This window comes from Ceratotherium simum, chromosome 35, assembly GCF_057802395.1.
Source record: "Ceratotherium simum simum isolate JZ-2026a chromosome 35, ASM5780239v1, whole genome shotgun sequence".
In the NCBI taxonomy this organism is placed as follows: domain Eukaryota; kingdom Metazoa; phylum Chordata; class Mammalia; order Perissodactyla; family Rhinocerotidae; genus Ceratotherium; species Ceratotherium simum.
Window position 1 is genome coordinate 17,996,091 of NC_141934.1, and position 20,138 is coordinate 18,016,228.

Below are 20,138 nucleotides of genomic sequence, written 5' to 3' on the forward strand. Positions count from 1 at the left end.
ACTGCTATGCCACATCAGGCTGGCCCCGATCCTTAGTTTTCATTTTCTTCCCTCTTGGCCCATTTTCATATCTGTGTTTTTGCTCTATATGCTACTTGTATTTTCTTTTGTCATACGTTACATACTTTCCTTGAAATGGCCTTCAGTTCTTTCTGGAAGAAGGAGGGCCTAAAAATCACAGGTCTGCATACTTTTTCTATAAAAGGCCAGAGAGTAAATTATTTTGGCTTTGTAGGCCATATGCTCTCTGTCCTGACTGCTCAGTTCTGCTGCTGTAATGTGAAAAGAGGCACAGACAGTTCAAAACAAATGAATGTGGCTGTGTTCCAATAAAACTATATATATGGACGTGGAAATTTGAATTTAATATAATTTTCATGTGTCACAAAATAGTATTTTTTTTACTGTGTTTTTAAACATTAAAAAAATGTTGAAACTCTTTTTATGCATGCCATACAAAAACAAGTGGTGGCTCAGCTTTGGCCCGTGAACTGTGGTTTGCAGCCCCCAGATGTAAATGCAGACAAGCCTGGCATCATGCCTGGCACAGCAGGAGCCTCATAAGGCGTGCTGAGGGAGTGAGAAGGCACGGTCATCTCTGTGAAGCTGAAGCATTCTTCTCTTGTAGGTTTTGATCCGCAGAACAGGCATCCCGATCAGCATGTCTCTGCTCTACTTGACAGTTGCCCGGCAGCTGGGGGTCCCACTGGAGCCTGTCAACTTCCCAAGTCACTTCTTATTGAGGTGGTGCCAGGGTGCAGAAGGGTGAGCCATCTGTGACTCGTGCTGATTTCCACTGTGCTGAGAGGGGGGTAACGAAACTGAGGTCAAGAAGACTAGGGTGGTGATGGAACTGCGTGTTTCTCAACTGTATCAGTGTCAGTATTCTGGTTGTGGAACAAGGGCACTCTGGATCTTTCTGTATTATATCTCACAACTGCATGTGAATCTACAGTTATCTCAAAGTAAGAAGTTTAATTTTGAAGACTAGGACTAAGGAGTTCAAGGTCTTATGTGGATCTCAAAGTCTCTTTGTTCCAAAGCAGATCAGATCAAAGAGTTCTTAAAGAAACTCTTAGTTTCCAGTCTTCCATGAAATCTCCCTCTCCCTCCCTCCTCACACAAGAGGAGGGGAGAAAGGGGGAGAGAGAACAGGGCAACCAATTTCTTCATTCGTGTGCAAAGCAAATATTCGAGTTCTCACCATCAATGGCGCTTCTTATAGGCCACGTTGGTGACTGATGTGCATTTTGTAAAGCGGGTTGATGAGTTCTATTTTGTTCTCTTTTTTAAACCTGGTGTCCTAGTGGGCATAAAGCTCCTTTTCAGCTGTAGCCTAGCTTTTCTGAAAGAAATGGTTCATCAAATAGGTAGAAATATCTTCTCGTTGAATGTGCCATTTAGAGGAAAAAGAGACAAAATTATTTAATTATATCCTGTTCTTTGAAACCCATTCCTGATGGCTAACTGTGATACCCTTGGGTGATGTGATGAGCAGTCTAAAAAAAGTCCCTGAGCTTTGAAGTCAGACTGGCTTTAAACCTCGGGTTCCTCTGAGCCTCAGTTTTTTCCTCTGCAAAATGGGGCTGATGTTTTTCATAAAGTGGTTTGGAGGATTAAATGACATCAGTGCTTTACACACCTAGTAGAGTTTCTGATGCATAGGTAGAAAAAAAGTATGGCTGGTCTCTGTATTTCTACCTCCTGGTATAGGAAATAAAACATACGTAGAGTTGGAGCCTCCTGGGCATTCTTCCTTATCCTTTTTTTTTTTTTTTTTTTTTTTTTTTTTTTATTTTTTATATTTTATTTTTATTGCAGTAACATTGGTTTATAACAATCCAAAAATTTCAGGTGTACATCATTGTACTTCTATTTCTGCATGGACTACATCATGTTCACCACCAAAATACTAATTACAACCCATCACCACACACATGTAACGAATTATCCCTTTCACCCTCCACCCTCTCCCCTTCCCCTCTGGTAACCACCAATCCAATCTCTGTCCCTATGTGTTTGTTTATTGTTGTTATTATCTACTACTTAATGAAGGGAATCATACGGTATTTGGCCTTCTCCCTCTGACTTATTTCACTTTGCATTATACCCTCAATGTCCATCCATGTTGTCACAAACTTCCTTATCCTTTTATCTCTCCTCTCCTCTCCAGAGGTAACCACCAGTTAATTTGAAAGTATTTATTATTTCCATGCAAATTTTTACAGTTCATTACATATATGTGTTTCTTTAAATAATGTGTCCAGGCTTCCCTTGTTTTCCAAATATAATCTATTCCTAAAAATGTATTGGATGGTTTCTTTTTTGGATAGCAGGCACCGATTTTCCATTATTTTAAATGGGAAAAATGTTTTTTCAGCTCATTCCCTTTCCCTAAGTTTTTTATGTGCCATCAAGTCGGCTTCGACCCTGTGGATGAGCGATGTCCACAATGTTCTGTCCTCAGCAGCCTTACTCAACTTCTGTGGACTCGTGTCTCTGGCTTCCTTTGTGGAGTCAATCCATCTCATATTTGGTCTTCCTCTTTCCCCAAATATCTCTGAAATATTCTTAAATGCCCATATAATGATCCGCCAAGGATTTCTGCATGATATAAAGCATTTAAAACACCAATTACCATATTATTTACCACAGTAACCCCTTGTTGAGTACATTTCTGTGTGGTAACAGTGTCATTTTTCCTTTTTAGGCTACAATGAACATACAGTACAGGGCAAACAAACAATGAAATCATTTGTTAGCACCCCAGGCACTTGGCAGAAACAAACACTGAGACCTATAAAGGGCTCTGCCCTCAGGGACAGGCAGGGAAGATGTGGGCGAGTGCACACTCGTGACCCAGCAGCTGAGCTGCGGGCCTTCACGTCCTCGCTTGTATGTGCCCGCACCGGGATCGTGTTGTCTTCATTACTGTAGCTTTACCGTTTGTCCTCATGTCTGGTACGGTGAGACCCCCATGGGGTTCTTCAAAACGGCCTTGGCTGTTCTTGGCCTTTGGCTCTTCTGTAGATTGAGCATCGGTTTATCAGTTTCCTTCAAAACTCCGTATGGATATTGACGGGCACCAGAGCTTACTTTAGAATGGACTCATAGATTAATAGGAGGAATGTTGCCAGTGTTTCACTGCTGACTCTTTCTGTCTGTGAACATGATATCTCCCTACACATGTAAATCTTCTTTAATGTCCTTAAAAAGATTTTATCGTCTTCTTCATCGGGCTCTTTGACGTCGTTAGATTTATTCCTTAGGTACCTTAAATTTTTGTTTCTATTGTAAATAGTAATTTTTAAAATTATGTTTTCTAAGTACTGATAGTGTACAGGGACATGGGTAGATCTTTAGATATAGGTCTGATAATCTGATAATTGCTGAATAAATTATTAGTGCTAATAATTTGTCAACTCTTGCCTTTTCTATGTAGATAGTCATATTGCCTATGAATCGTGACAGTTGTGTTTCTTTATTTCTTTCTAGCCCTTAGATGTTTTTCTCTCTTTTACTTACGTTACTCTGCTGGCTAGGTCCTCCTGTACAAAGTTGGGTAGAAACAATGATAGCAGGCATCTTTGCCTTGGGTGTGACTTCAAATGGAAGGCTTTTAAGATTTCACCATCAAGCATGATGTTTGGGGGCAGTACCTTATATTGGGATTATCAAAGCTGCCTTCTAAATTCCTAGTTTGCTAAGAGTTTATTAAGAAATAGGCATTGGATTTTTTTTTTCCAAAATCTCTTTTCTGTGTCTACTAATAGGATCATATGGTTTTTCTCTTTTAGTCTGTATGTGCTGAAATAGATTTTTAAATGTCCAACTCTCCTTTCATTCTTGGGGTACATCTAACTTAATCATGTGGATTTTTTAAAATACATTGCTATATTTGATTTGCTTATGTTTTATTTAGGATTTTTGCCTGCAGATTTGTGTGTATATGTGTGGTTCTCCTAGACTCATAAAAAGAATTGAAGAGCATTCCTTGTTTCTGGAACATTTGTATATGTCTTGCTAAAGGTGGGCTATTAATATGACTAGAGGAAGTAATCTGACTGGGCTTTTTAGCACCTAAGAGAAAATCTCTTAGGTGATTTGCGGTGGGCATACGATCAAAGTGAAACAGTTGCTCAAGAAAAAAAAAAAACTACCACTGAAACAAAGACTCTCCTAAACCCCTCAGGAGTCCTCCTAGAGTGTACTGGGTAATGCCGTGAGAGCTTGTTTCATGTACTGCCTCCCACCGCTCTGCTTACTCGAGAGCATGGTTCACAGACAACAGTTCCGTGGGAGGAGTGACATGCTATAGTCCAGGGACACAGCTCTCTTTGGTCTGGGGCAGGGTCCCAGCCTGAGGCCATGGTGGGCTCAGCAGATCTGTGACCACCTGAATGTGTCTGCAGAACCCAGGGCAGAATACCTGTGGTTCAAGGTGCCATGACTTTCATCATAGCCTCAAGGGGCCCAGGATCCACAGACATTAACTACTGCTAATCTGTGGAATTAATCTGTGGAATGCCTCGGGCATTCCGTAAATATTTTCTCAACCAAACTTCTGATGGATGTCCCTGGCAATGAGTTTTAAGATTAATCTCCCAAAAAAACTGTATTAGATGGTACATTTCAGCGCTGTTCCTTAAATATCAGTGTATTGCAGTCTCAACACAGTAGAGCATGTACAAAGCGTCCGAGTTTAAACTTGAGACAAGACCTTGATATTTTAAGTAGAAATGCTACTGTGTTAACATTTAGTCTCTGATTTGAGCTACTTATCGGGGGTTTTAAAGATTGACTTGTTCGGCTCTAATCTGAGATTTGGCTGACTACACGTGCTCTTTGGCTAGGGCGACTCTGGACATCTTTGACTACATCTACATAGATGCCTTTGGGAAAGGCAAGCAGCTGACAGTGAAAGAATGTGAATACTTGATCGGCCAGCATGTGACCGCAGCGCTATATGGGGTGGTCAACGTAAAGAAGGTGTTACAGCGAATGGTGGGAAACCTTTTAAGCCTGGGAAAGCGGTAAGGTTTCCTTGGTTTTCCAGTACTTGTGCGAGGGCATGTCTTGGGAGGCTCAGATGGCCTTACAGAGCCTTGTATGTAATGAGCCTCCCTGGGATACAGCAGAGCACTGGATGCTATGTGGCACAGGTGGGGTGTCTACACTGTCTGCCCACCACGGAGGAAAATGGTTCCCATGACACAGTGCTATCCAGATTTAAGATGTGCTGAGTGACTTTTCTGTGATATCTTTGCAGTGGACGTGGACAAGTCCTGCTTATAAATACTGAAAGCATTCTTCTGTAACAAGAATATCTGAGTCTGGCACAGATTATTTTTCGGGGGCAGGCTAGTCTCATGTCCAAGTGCTTAGTCATCTTTTAATTTTTACCTTTCTATCACTTCGATAAGAAAACATGTAAAAGTATGAAACTCTTGCTTCTGAGTCCAAGGAAATTTGTCTTACAGGGAAAATAGAAAGTTGTACATTGTTAATAGTTTTCTGCCTAGTAGCAGAATTCTTTTTGTTTAATAGACTTTATTTTTTAGAATAGTTTTAGGTTCACAGCAAAACTGAGCAGAAAGTACAGAGTTGCCATTTACCCCTGCCCCCCAACACCTGCACAGCCTTCCCCATCATCACCATCCCCCACCAAAGGGTACATGTGTTACGGTTGGAGAACCTACATTCACATGTCATTGTCACTCAGAGTCCACGGTGCACGTTCGGGTTCACTCTTGGTGTTGTACATTCTTTGGGCTTTGACAAATATATAATGACATGTATCCACCATTACAGTAACACATAGAACAGCTTCCCTGCCCGAAAAGTCCTCTGTGCTCCACCTATTCAGAATTCATTTTTAATTATGTCCAGTGTTATTGAGGTGACTACATAATGAATACACTTAGGATTTTAATTTAGTGCCCATCACCAAAGTGGGGTACAAAATTTATATTTCCTGTGTATTTTTTTTTTTATTAAGAGCATTGTAGGGGTCTAGCCTGGTGGCATAGTGGTCAGATTCGCGCACTCTGCTCCGGTGGCCCAGGGTTCGTGGGTTCAGATCCCTGGCGTGGACCTACATACCACTCATCAAGCCACGCTCTGGCGGCATCCCACATACGAAAAATAGAGGAAGATTGGCATAGATGTTAGCTCAGGGACAATCTTCCTCACCAAAAAAAAGAGAGCGTTGTAACTATTAGCTGAACAGAGAGGAAGTATCAGAATCAGAAAACGTATGGGATTTGTCTCAGTTACTTTTAAAACCTGGGCCTTGAACAAGAGGGTCTTAGCTCAGAAACAGGCAGGGTAAGACACAGATTTCTCACCCCTCCTAGGGAAGGCATCGACCAGTCGTACCAGCTCCTGAGGGACTCGTTGGACCTGTACCTGGCAATGTACCCGGACCAGGTGCAGCTTCTCCTCCTTCAAGCCCGGCTCTACTTCCACCTGGGAATCTGGCCAGAGAAGGTAATTATTTTACTTTGATGCTTTGCACTTGCCTTAGAGAGGGAAATCCCAGCTTGAAAGGCGGCTCTTACAAGTTTATCCTTGTATTAACATGGGGGATAAACACAAATTTATTCGGAGTCTCCCTATCTCGACCCATCAATGATATTTTTTTGTCTCCTTTATTCTAATAAAAAATGGGTTATATTGCCGAAGAGTTCTCTTTGTGGTCAGCGCCTTAAACTCCCAGAACAAGAAGGCCTATGCCACCACTCACCCACTGGTGCCCCAAGGGTGTGCTTTCCCCACGTCACCCTGACTCAGCAGGGGGAAGCAGAACTTTAAATGGTCACCCTGCAGCTATGCTGTTAGTGACTCCGTTGACCATACCTAAATACCTCTGCTTGACATGGGAAAGTTAAGTCTTAGGGGTGTTCGGGTCCAGCTGCTGGACCAGTTAAGGACTGGTTACGTCTCTGAGAACTGTTGGATTTGGTGCTGTTCCACTTGCATTCCTCAGCGCCCCTGTGGCCTGCAGCAGGCACGTTCAGAAGGCTGCCGTGTTTGAGGTCAGAGCTGCTCCTCAGCGAGCCGTGGGTGCGGCAGGTGTGCAAGTCCAGTGCTGTGTCACGTGCAGGAGCAGTGGCGCGGTTCCGTCATGCACTTACTTTTCCATGGGAAGATGTTAATAACCATTTTGTGTGTTTAGAACAGCCTGGTGAGAGAATTGAATTCTGAGGTCTCACAGCGACATCACCGTGAAATCAACCGCCTGTATTGTGAGAGTGATAACATCTTCCCTGATAAAGTAAATAGTGTAAATGACATTGCTTAGATGTAAACAGTCTCATTGATTCACAACCTCAAAGATCCACAATAGTTCTGAGAAAGGACACATCAGCAAGAAAATCCCCAGGCTCCTATCTTAGGGTGTCACCTGTAGCCCAGGTAACAGATGTCCTCCCAGAACATCTGTGTGATCTGGTAGAAGAGTTGCTGGAAAACTAGACTCTCTGCTGAAGTTACCACTGCTTCCCAGGACCCTGTTGTCCAGAATTTAATAGTTTATTTTTATTCTTTCACTGTGTTTTTAATACTATGATATACATAACTAATTCTTGTCACTTTTTACTTTAGATTAGTTAAGGAATGTTGTGATAACTTGTAAAATGCAGAGATCCTTTCAAAGCACAGTACTTTATAAGTAAATTCTATACTTACATTACACGCCAGCCTTAGAAGGGGGGAGGCTAACATCCCCTTGGGGGGAAGGTCTGCAGGCGCTCTGGTGTCCTTGCCTTCGAGGACTTAACTTGGTCTAGTGCCCACACTTTAACCCTGCCTCCTGTGGAATTACCTTTGTATCCTCCTTAGATGGTCAAGTTTGCCTTTCTGCCCAGCAAATGTCACTGAAACAAGTTCCAGGATTGTTACATGCAGGACATTATTCCTCACGACAGCTATTCATTTGCTGCTGGGGTCGAGCACCTCGACCCACCCCTCACTCGGAGATCAGGAATGAAAAGTGGCTCACCCTCAGTGCTTCGGGCACTCCCCTCAACAAACATAGACTCCATCTAGGGAGACGACACCCAAGACGGTGAAGGAAAACTGGGGCCTCCCACTGGGGATGAATCCAGGGGGTGCTGCAGCAAGTGGAAAAGGTTCCTCTCCCAAGGAAGGATTCAAAGGGGACCTCGAAGGATGGGAAACACCTTGAGAGGGCAGAAAAGTAGGTCACTGCAGTTATAGCCTGCGCATGGCACAAGGGTGGCAGAGCTTGGTGTCTGCAGAGGAGGTCAGCCTAACAAGGGTTTCTATACATGTACACATGCATAGGTACAAGTGGGTGCGTGTATACACTTTTTTCGAGCGTGAGATCAGTGTGGAGGGCTTGGAATCTGTTTGACTTGATTAGGTAAAGGGAAGCATTCCCAAACTGGGAAGACCGGAAGGTTACCTTGTTTTCAATAGAATTAAATCAGGAAAAGCTGAGAAATACAAGTCCACTTGGTCACTGTTGCAGTAATCCAGGGTTGTTGTGGCTGTGACGGAAAGAGTGTAGGATAGGCAAATTTTAAAAAGTTGCTAACACTTACTGAACACCTCATTCCAGCCTTGTGGGGTGGATGCTGTTTTGTTGCCATTTTACAAACAGTGAAACTGAGGCAGCACCAAGAAGTTAAGTGATTTGCCGAGGTCACCCGCACAGGAGTTTGGTGTCCAAGCCCACTCACGTGCCTTACCCGCGTGGGACAGTGGGCTAAGGCAGGATTGCTTCAGAGAAAGCCAGCGGACGAGCACTTTCTCCTTCCTGCGGCCAGACCTCCGTCCTTTTGAGCATAGTTATCCCTTCCCTCTTTGTCTGCATTTCAGTGGAGAAGATGTCCCTCCAGTTTTCCAAGGCAGAAACCCCGCTGTGCTCGGATCCCACTCTCCTGCCTTTCCTTGGACCACTGCTTTCCTTTATTTCTCCTCCTCCATCTTCAGCTTCCTCTTGCTGCCTGCCGTCAGCATTCAACATTCTCAGCTCTCTCCTATCTTGGGGGAAAAAAAACAACAAGCACTCCCAGGACAGCCCTGCTGGCATTTTCCCGCGGCTGCCTCCTTATCTCTCCTCCCCTGCACGGCTAAGATCCTTGCTCGCTGGCCATGCGTGTGACCGCACTGTGTGACGGCCACCTGCCTCGCCTCCCACACACTCCTCAGAACACAGGGACCCGTTCCCTCCCCTCCTCCACGGAGCTGCTCTTGCCTAGGAAGCCAATGACCCCGTTTTGCTAAATCATCCTCCGTGTTCCAAATCCCGTAGATACTTGTCTTCCTTATCTTGATCGCTGGGGCCACTCCCCACCCAGTACACTCCGGTCCTTTGGCTCGGTGGCCCCTGGTTCCCAGGCTCTTGCTAGTTGCTGCCCTCTGTCTCTCCCTTAAAGGCTCCACACTGTGTAGTACTTTCTGGACTTCTTTTTACTCTGCACCTTCCCCCCGGGTGATCTCACGCAGTCTCCTTGCTTCAGTTACCATCTGTAGCTGACAACTCCTGAATCTTTGGTCTCCTGCCTGGACTCTGGGCTCCAGACCACCCTGTCCAGATGCAGTGCACGTCTGTGCATGGCTGACTCCTAGATGATTGCAGAGGCCTCTTGCGTGCTCTCCTTCCCTCTGCTCTTTGAACCCGTCTTACACACTGTAGCCAGAGTAATAGAAGGTCAATTGTGTCCCTTCACTGCTCAGAACCCTCTTGAGTGGCTCCCCCATTGCCTTGAAGATCAGCCTCATTCTCTCCAGTGTGAACACCAGGTTCTTGGTGGCCTGGCCCTGCCGGCCTGAGCCTCCTTGTACTCTGCGCCGCCGCGGCCACGTCCCCCTTCACCCCTGCTCTCTCGCGTCAGTCCTCTGCACGTGCTGCGTCTCTGCCTAGAACCCCTCTCCCTGTCCCTCGACTCCATCTGCCCGCTAACTTCTGCCGAGCCTCAGCTCCAACGTTGCCTCTGAAACCCTTTCTCTGGCCCCCGGCCTGAGGTCAGGCTCTCCCCTCGTGCCAGCCCTGTGCTCGCCCTTTCACAGAACTCAGTCTGAGTGTGCTGTAGCTGTGCGTTCCCTCGTCCTCTCCGCTGGACCGTGCTCTTTAAGGACAGGGCCACGTCTCTTTCATTCTTCACTGTGGCTGGTCCCCCTACTCTCAGCACAGTTCCTGCCACAGTAGCTGCTTAAAAGTTTTTTTGAATGAATGATTAAGAAACGACAGAACTTCATTAGATATGAGTGAAGGAGAAGGTTCAAAGAGGGTATCCAGATTTCCCAACAAAGGTGACTGTGTGGCCACTTACAGAGGGGGTATTTGAAGAACAGACCTGTCTTGGGGGTGGAGCAAGTGTTCGGTTTGGGGTGTGTTGACTTTGATAGGACCTGGAGCCGTCGAGTGCCGCTGTCCTGGAGCACCGGGCAGGGGCTGCCAGCACTAGCACCTGGTAGCCAAAGCCCCAAAAGTAGCAGAGCCCACAGACAAGCAGACCCTGAGGATGGAGCCACGAACTGAGAGAGATCCTCAGGGGAAACCTGCACTTAGTGGGCAGAGCAGGGCTAGCAAATGACGGCCCGTGGGCCCAAAGCTGCCTGGTTTTGTGCATAAGCTTTATGGGCACACAGCCGTGCTCATTTGTCTGCTTGTTCTCCCTGGCTGCTTCCAGCTGCAGCGGCAGAGGTGAGCAGTTGAGTCCCCAAAGCCTAAAATATTCACGCTGGCCCTTTACAGGAAACATTTGCCAGTTGTAAGTGATAGACCCCCTGTTCAAAGATCTTTACCCCAAGAGTTGTGGACTCTGGGATTCTAGGCCTAGACGTTGGTGGAGACATGGTGCCAGCTGTCGGCACTGCTCCAGGAACACACCAGACCCCATATCGCTGTATCTTATCCGTTTCTGCCCTCTCTCTTCACCTGTCACCCACACATCAAGGGAAGGAGGGGGTAATTATCCCTGAACCACATCTCCTCCTCTGCTACTCTGAGTTCAAGACTTCCTTTGAGCTTTGAAGATTCCAGGTTATGTCTGTTTCACTTCCCTGCTGGGGAGGGGCTGCTAGGAAAGGAGGGGAAGCTGTGTCTGTAGAATGTAGTGGAAGTGTGGTAAAAAGTAGCTAATTGGAGCTACAGAGGGGAACACAAGGAAAGCCATTACACAAGCATAGTAAGTGGAAGCTTACTGTTAAATCTGATGCTGTTACCTACAGAGAATAAATGCTGTTAGTGTCCCCCAAACTACAGTTACACTCCTGGAGGTGGGAAGTGGATGGGGCCTGGCTCTCAGCTGATATTGATTGAAGCTGGGTTTGGGGCACTTGGGGTTATACCATTCTGTCCATTTTTATGTGTTTGACATTTTTCATAACAGTTAATTAAAATACTCCTCCTCTTGGTTTGGTGTGACGGTGAGTGACACCTGGGGTTTAGAGTTGGCCCCAGGTCCACATCTTCTCTCCACATCTTCATAACCCTGTGACCTCAGGCAAGTGACTTACCTTCACCAAGCCGGCTTCCTTCTCTGGAGATTGGCAGTGACTGTACTGCTGGCCTTCAAGTTGGGAGGATTAAATGAAATTTAAAAATGTGACAGGCTTGCCACAGTGACCAGTGGAGAATAAGTGCTCAGTAAATATTGAGATCCTGCAGATCTCAGCCTGGAAGACAAGATTGGGTTTGGGAATAATAATATCTTACATTGCATAAAACTAGTTTTCACAACACTTTTACTGGGTCAAAATATATCAGGAAGTAGGGCAGTTATTAATCATCATTTGATAATTGAATAAACTAATCCGAAGGTAAAAACAGCTAGTTTGATAGATCTGGGACTAGAATCCAGGTTGCTCTGTCTTAGGAGTCAGTAAATAGGAGGCGATCCTGTTTCCAAAGGAGAAGCCTGTCAGAATGCTGCTAAACGCTGTAATGTAAGGGGTGCCAGAGAATGTTGTATGTGTGTTTTAACTTTATTTGAATTTGTATTTTCCCGCAGAGGCACCAGGTACAGTAGAAAGAATGTAACCCTGGAGTCGGGAGTCAGGCAGTTCTGCTGCTACCACCTGGTCATTTAAATTCCACAGAGGTGTGGTTTCTGCCTGCCCAGTGGATTACTGAATTCCACTGTGAGTTAAAATTGTTGAAACGACCAGTGGGATTTCAGAACCCTGATGCACACGTCTTGGTTCTTCAAGTATAACGTCGTACCTGAGCTAATTTGCATCGCTTCAGTGGCCTGTCTGTGACCCCTTCCATCTTAGGCAGCACTGAGGCAGCTTTCTCAGACATCCTCTTGGTGTTTTTTTTTTTTTTTAAGATTTTATTTATTTATTTTCCCCCCAAAGCCCCAGTAGATAGTTGTATGTCATAGTTGCACATCCTTCTAGTTGCCGGTGGGACGCGGCCTCAACATGGCCAGAGAAGCAGTGCGTCGGTGCGCGCCCGGGATCCGAACCCGGGCCGCCAGCAGCGGAGCGTGCACACTTAACCGCTAAGTCACGGGGCCGGTCCTATCCTCTTGGTCTTGATTGAAGCAGCTTAGCATTTATTTTTCCTCCAATTCATGAGTGGCAGGTTAAACTTCTTTCCTTTCTTTCTTTTTTTTTTTTTTTAATTGTGAAATTTTTGTTGTACATTATTGTTTATCAGTCACCATGTAAGTGTATCCCTCCACGCCTTGTGCCCACCCGCCACCCCCCTAGCCCCTGGTAACCACCAAACAGTTCTGTCTGTCCGTGTGTTGGTTTATCTTCCACATATGAGTGAAATCATGCACTGTTTGTCTTTCTCTTTCTGGCTTATTTCACTTAACATAATACCCTCCAGGTCCATCCATGTTGTTGCAAATGGGACTATTTTGTCTTTTTTATGGCTGAGTAGTATTCCATGGTATATATATACCACATCTTCTTTATCCATTCATCAGGCGAGGGACGCTTGGGTTACTTCCACTTCTTGGCTATAGTGAATAATGCTGCGATGAACATAGGGGAGCATAAGCCTCTTTGGATTGTTGATTTCAGGTTCATTGGGTAGATACCCAGTAGTGGGATAGCTGGATCATAAGGTATTTCTATTTTTAATTTTTTGAGGAATCTCCATACTGTTTTCCATAGAGGCTACACCAGTTTGCATTCCCAAAATTCTTTTCTTTCTCTGTATAAAAAATTGAACCCCCACACTGACCAAGAATGTTGGAACCTTTTAGAGTTCACCTAATCCAAACGTGCCCGCAGAAGGCAGACCCTTGCCTCCTGACCTCATGCTTCTTCCAGTCCACCGTGTTTCTGAGTAATGCCTCACGTTCACGCTGGCTGCATTTGGGTGTCTGGGGCCTGTTCCCAGTATTAGAAGTGAGTACGCCAACCAACTCTGGGCGTCATACGTAGCGCTGACTGGGTGAGAGAGCCAATCGGTCACAGGGACCTGGGCCATCAGCACGCCCCGCCTTGCCACCCTTTTCAGGTTATGTAGGTCTAAATCCCGCGCCGTGAAAAAGAAAAGGCCTAAATGAAAATATTATCTCCTAGTCTTTCTGTCTTGTCTTGAAGGTGCTTGACATCCTCCAGCACATCCAGACCCTCGACCCCGGGCAGCACGGGGCGGTGGGCTATCTGGTGCAGCATACGTTAGAGCACATTGAGCGCAAGAAGGAGGAGGTGGGCGTGGAGGTGAAGCTCCGGTCCCACGAGAAGCACAGAGACGTCTGCTACTCCATTGGGCTCATTATGAAGCATAAGAGGTGAGTGCCCACGGCGTCCGCCCCCCTGGGGCTGCAGAGGACACACGAGCACCTGTGAGACGCCTGGAAGGGGACCTGCCTGGAAGCAGCGGCTGGTGCCCCCGAAGGAAGGACCGGAAGCCGAACCGTATCTTTAACCTTCTTGTTTTCTGAGAAGGAACTCACTTTCCTAGCTGGGAGAGCTTCTGATGTTTTTAGTGACCTTTAGATGTCTGACCCTTCTCTTTGTGGGAAGATGGAAGCAACTGTAAGCAAAGAGTTTTTTCTCTCATTTCTTCTGTCAGCCTGCAAAAACAGAAACCAGTTTAAGAGGCAAAGCGTTTATTTGGGATCAAAGAATTGCAGTTCCGGGGAGCACAGATTCAGGTAGAAACCCAAATAGTGTCCCACTGGGGAGTAAAAGTCAGGCCTTTAAAGGCAAAGGAGTGAGGTTGTATGACAAAGAATGTTAATTGGAGGCAGAGAGCTAGTCTTGACCAAACATTGACCATTGATTCTATCTTCAGAAAGTCCATGTCCTCAGTCTTTGTGACCAGGACGTCCATTCTCCTGCTGACTTCACCAACAATTGCATGTAAAACAGTTGTTGTTGTGGCCCAGGCCAAAGGTTTGGCCCAGTCCAGGGTTCCAAACAGCAGGTGGTTTCTCTGGAAAAGCAGCTCTGACTCCATTTAAAACAGCTCCACTGTAGTCAGTTTGACACTTTGTTGTCCTCCCGTCTTTTAATCTCGCCCTCCTTGAGTGTGAGTTGTGGGTAGGGGTCTGCTGGGTCGTGGAATATGCTCATGGTCGGTTTACTAGGCGAAACTAAACTGTATCCAGGGCGACTGTACTGACTTACATCCCACCAGCAGGCTCGGAGCCGAGAGTTCCTACTCCTGCCAACTTGTGTTACTGGCAGACCTTTAAAAATGCACTTATGCAGTAAATGGCAAATGGGATTTTATTGTGGTTTTAATTTGCATGTCCCTGATTACTACGCAGATTGAGTTCACTGGCCATTCAAGTTTTCTTTTACTAAGCGCCTCTTCATGTGTTTTGCTTATTTTTCAGTTGAGTTATTAGTCTTTCTTATTGATTTGTAGTTGTTCTTTATTTTTTTTTTTTTTTTTAAAGATTTTATTTATTTTATTTTTTTCCCCCCAAAGCCCCAGTAGATAGTTGTATGTCATAGCTGCACATCCTTCTAGTTGCTGTATGTGGGACTCGGCCTCAGGATGGACGGAGAAGAGGTGCCTCGATGCGCACCCGGGATCCGAACCCGGGCCACCAGCATCGCAGCGCGCGCACTTAACCACCAAGCCACAGGGCCGGCCCTGTAGTTGTTCTTTATTCCATATACTAGTCTCTATGTGCAGATAAGTTGCAACTCTTTTCCCAGTTTTGGGCTAGTGTTCTTCATTCTTTTATTGCATGCTTTTTTTTTTTTTAACTGTATTATGGAAATTTCAAACATATATGAGAGCAGAGAGAACAAGTATAACGAGCAGGTGATGTTCCCGTGTCCAGCACCAGCAGTTATCCTAACAGGGTCTGTCCTCCTTGTGTCGTCTCCTCCCCCGCACCTCTTCCTCCTCCCCGGAATGCCATTTCATCGACAGCTATTTCTGTAGGTCTCGCTGAAAGGTACGGGCTCTCTCTTTTTTAAAAAATACATTTATCATCCTGTGGTCATATCTGAGATAAAATAAACAATTCCTTAACCTCATCAGATATCTGGTCGGAGTTTGCATTTCCCTAGTTGTCCTGTATTTTTAATAGTCTGTTTGAATCAGGGTCCTTTAATGCTGTCAGATTGATCAATCTCTTCCTTTATGGATTGTATTTTTAGTACCTTGTTTAAGAAATCTTTCCCTGTGCCGAGTCATGAAGATATTTGTAAAGTTCTGCATTTTACATCTAGGTCTTTGTTCTACTAAGAACTGACTTGGTGGATTATCAGGCCTGGGTCCTGATAGCTTTTTCCATTTGGTTAGCCATTGTTGTCCCATCACTCTTTGTTGAAAGTTTATACTTTTCCAAATGAAGTGCCATACTGATAATAAGAGGAGTTTATAAAGAGGGGCAGGAGTGTCCTGAAAAATGATTCAACATGGAGTAAAAGCAGGTAAATTTAAAGGAACGTAAGCTTAAGAGAAGCCAAGCTGTTGCCTATACCTTTCATAGTTGTCATGACTGGGTCCCGGGAATTGATTTGCCATTGTTCTTATGTTGATTAGGTATGGCTATAACTGTGTGATCTATGGTTGGGACCCCACCTGCATGATGGGACACGAATGGATTCGAAACATGAACGTCCACAGCCTGCCTCATGGCCATCATCAGCCTTTCTATAATGTCCTGGTGGAGGATGGTTCCTGTAGATATGCAGCCCAAGGTGAGTGGCTGGTTCTGTCTGTACTGGAATGACGCCCAGGCTTGTTTTAAGCACTCCATTGAGCACTCAGATACTGTGGGCACAAGTCATCAGTTTCTTCAGAGGGGGCGGTTGTCCCACAGCTCACCTCATCGGGGCCCATAGCCAGCTAAACATGGTGGGTGTGCACTGGTGTGGCCGTACCACAGGTTAAATAGTCACCGCCACAGCATCTCCACCTCGGTCACCACCACAGCCAGGACCCTATTCCAGTGCTGTTGCCGCCCTCTGTGCTCATTGGGCATTGCCTGTGCCAATCAAATTCCTGTAAGTTCTGCTTCCCAGGCACTGCCATTGGCTCCCTCCAGGCAAGGCGTGTCAGCTTGTGCCCTGTCCGTACTGCCTGCCTGGACTGGAGGGCACTGAATGGACACTGTTGGGGGAGCCACCCTAGCACCCTCTGGGCTCCTGAGCCTGGCAGCCAGCTGTGCTCCCCCAGAGACGCCCTCAAGTGGCGACTGTAGTCCACAGCACTGGCTCCAAGAGCACCTGGGAGAGTCAGCAGTGTTGGGTAGGCGTTTGGGCCCACTGCCAGCCTAGCAGGGGCTAGCCCAAGGTACTCCTGGGGTGGGGATGGATGGGGCCTGCGGGGCAGGTTAGACAGAGATGCCCTCGGGTGGCTCTCCCTTTTCTCTGTCCCTCCATCCAGTGGGATGCCTACCTGTCTGTCAGGGCTTTCACAACGTGTGTTGTATTAATAAAAACGATCACGAATGCTGAATGCTCGGCCACTGGCAGTGTTCTGATGTGTGTGAACTCCGTTTGGGAACTACAGTTACCATCGTCTCCGCATCCTCATTTCATACATGAGCGATCTGAAGCACGTGGGGTCGTTTCACTTCTAACGTACAGGGTATGAGTTTGAACCCAGGCAGCTTGGCAGAGAGCCATATCCTTAACCATCATGCTGCACCATTCTGTATCTCACTTGAGACCTCAGGTTTGACCTAACTCAGTGTTATATTCTAGGAAATGCAATCATAGAAATGTTGGATGTATAAAAATCTCAGAGGATCAAAAAGACTAGAAAAAGTTTCTTATTAACTATTGTTAGTTCATCAGAAGCTGAGAGAGGATCATGCACATCAAGAGACTACAGGTCACTTAATCTCTGTCTGTATGATGGGAAGTGACAGGAGGGGGTGGCCTGCGCCCCATGTCCGAGGAAGGTGCTGGCGATTTGATTTAACTTTTGAAGCCGTGTCAAACGAAAAATTGTACTAACAGTTTCTAAAAATCAACAAATGGTTAGGAAATTACGGAATGATTCATGGACTGTTTGCACCCCCACTAATCACTCGGTAAGCATCTCACAGTCTACGTGGTAGAGTGTATCACAAGGATAAAGGGGATTGTCACCAACACTGCGGGCCAGTATCTGTGGCTTCACATGTGCATTATTGCCCATTGTATATGGTTGATAGTAAGACTTTCTACATTTGATATTTGAGTTTCTAGAAACATTTATGTTAACTTAAAAATGGGCTTTTTAGAGTAGGTAAAGCTAGGCATTTGACTTTAGGTGTTGTGAACTTGTCCAGTGTCCATGGTGAAGATTCAGGCTTCATCTCTAGCTGTATCTTAAGTGAACATGCAGTGTAAGGTGTCGAGTCATAATATTGTAATGACTTCGTAAAAAAAATTTATTATTTGGTTGTCAGTTTTACACTCTTAAAGTTGAGATTGAACTAAACGATTATGGGTAATGTTAGCAAATTGCCTTTTTTAATTTTAAATTCTGAGACTTGTGGAAAATTCTTAGAACTGAGGAGCCTGCATTACCCTATGATAGTTGTCCACTTTTTCTGCTCCTGGGTATGTGGGCTTCGGTGTTTGCTGGGCATCTGTCGCCTGCCAGCCCGGTGCTCAGCTGTGCAGGTACAGAGATGAAGAGGAGCTGCATCGTGGGCTCCCCCGAGAAGGGCCTCACATGACGTGTAGGGCCCCCCCGGGGCCATCTCCTTTCTCTTGTGGCCTCGTTAAGTGTTTACATGCTGGTGACTCTCGAAGCCTTGTTTCAACCCCAGCTCTTCTTTGGGACCATGCCCACCTCTCCAGCAGCCCCCTGGGCGTCTGCACTTGGAGGCACTCAGCAGTGTTCTTAACTGAGCTCATTGTGCCGCTGCCTCGTCCCCACCCCAACCTGCTTCTGCTTTTCTCATCGAACGCTGCCACGTGGGCACCATCTCTCACTTCTCGGTCCCTCCCCCTGGTCGTACATCCAGTTAGTCAGCAGATCGCACCGATTCTGTCTTCTGAATGTCTCTCATGTTTCCATCTACTTATCTCCATCCCTGTCGCCCTCCTGCTCTCCGTGCCACAAATATTTCTTGCCTGTGTTGCACCACCCTCCTAACCGGCATCTGCGTCCAGGCTAACCCCCATAGGGCTTTTCCTCACAACAGCTAAAGGATCTTCCCAGCGTGCACCTCGAACCAGGCCACCTGCTATTTAAACTACTTGTCAGGTGTGTCTTCTTGGCAGACCAGACTCCTTTGCGTGGCCCAGAGGTAATATAGACCCTCTCTCACAACCTCCTCTCTGTTCCTACCCCGTCATACTCCAGCCGGATCAGACTTGGATGTTCCTTGAGATCGTCCTTCTCAGAGACAGGTCTTCCCACAGCTGTTGTCAACCCTTATAGACAGGCTCTTTCCTCCCCCCTCACATGCTTCAGGTCATGCTTCGTGTTTAATGTCACTCCCTTCAAGAAGCTGTTCACCCCTCCCCTTCCCCCACGGCCCTCACATTGGGTCCTCTGCCCCTGCTCTGCGCTCCCTGAGCACATTGCCACCCAGAGTCCTTGGACCTCCACGCCAGGTTTCCTGTTTGACGATCTGGCTCCTGTGCTCCATCCTAAGCTCCGTGAGTGTGGACCTGAGGCTACCCTGTTCACTGATGGGGCCCTAGCTCCGTGGGTCATTCCAGACAACACCTAAGTGCTCACATTCGGCTGGAGGGAGGGATGCCTGTCTGAGAGAGAGAGAGAAGCTTTAAACAGACGTTCAGAACAGTGAAGTGAGTGCATGCAGTGGGTGATTAATGTGAGGCTAACTTTTTTTTTACAGTTTTGGATTAAGAGCATTTTCAAACATGAAACAGTTAATACAGTGAATACCCCATACACCCGCCACTGGATTCAGCCTTGAGCAGTTACCATATCTGTTTCATCTGTGGATAGAGATTTTAGTTTTTTGGTGAACCATTTGAAACAATATTGCAGACATCATGACCTAAATGCTTAATCATGTGTCTTCTAAGAATAAGGACATGTTCTCTTCATTACCACGGTTGCATCATCACACCTAACAAATAAGAATTATTTCATAGTATCTAATAGTCACTATTCAGATTTCTCGGTTGTCACAAGAATAACTTTTTTAGCTGTTTGTTTGCTTTTGAATCATGATCCAGCCAGGATTCACATCCTGCATTTGGTTGTTATGGCTGTTTAATCTCTCTTATTAAAGAACAGTTGCTCATTCTTCATCTCATTTTTTCTCTTTTTCATATGACTGATTTTTGAAGAGTCTAGGCCAGTTGTCTTATAAATTGTCTGACATTCTGGATTTGTCTCACTGTTTCCTTATCTGTGTGTTGTGTGTTACCTGGAAGTTAAGCCTGCAGCTTGATTGGATCAGGCTAATATTTTTGACCAGAGCACTTACTGTCAGATGCTGTGTGCCTCGCCTTGCATCTTGTCCAGAGGCCCATGGTGTTGGATGTCTCCTGTTAGGCCAAGTTTGGTCACTTGGCTAAGATGGTGACTCACTCTAAGGGACACTTTTCTCTTTGCAATTAACAAGAGATCCATGGGGTCGTACTGTGCCATCCTGTTAATATCCTGTCCCCGGTAATCTTGAACCTTATGGTTTGTTTTACCACCTGTTGAATCTCCTTGCCTAAATTATTAGGTGAGAATTGGAAAATGGTGGTTTTCTACTCCTGTTATTCCCTCTACTTCTGCAAATAAGAGCATTCCTACCCCAACC

General features: G+C 45.9%; 1 protein-coding gene across 3 annotated transcripts in view; it reads left to right on the top strand.

Moving 5' to 3' along the window:
* Positions 1–20,138, top strand: part of FBXO21 (F-box protein 21) — a 42,459-nt gene that overhangs the window by 13,363 nt on the left and 8,958 nt on the right. Inside the window, exons 7-12 of one of the 3 annotated variants that reach the window (XM_087424143.1) lie at positions 629–765; positions 4,854–5,033; positions 6,357–6,489; positions 13,519–13,732; positions 15,177–15,261; positions 15,950–16,107. In XM_087424143.1, coding sequence (XP_087280269.1) covers positions 629–765; positions 4,854–5,033; positions 6,357–6,489; positions 13,519–13,732; positions 15,177–15,261; positions 15,950–16,107 — 907 coding nt within the window. The remainder of the gene's footprint in view (positions 1–628; positions 766–4,853; positions 5,034–6,356; positions 6,490–13,518; positions 13,733–15,176; positions 15,262–15,949; positions 16,108–20,138) is intronic. The other 2 variants (XM_004429938.3, XM_004429939.3) reach the window with 2 other exon arrangements.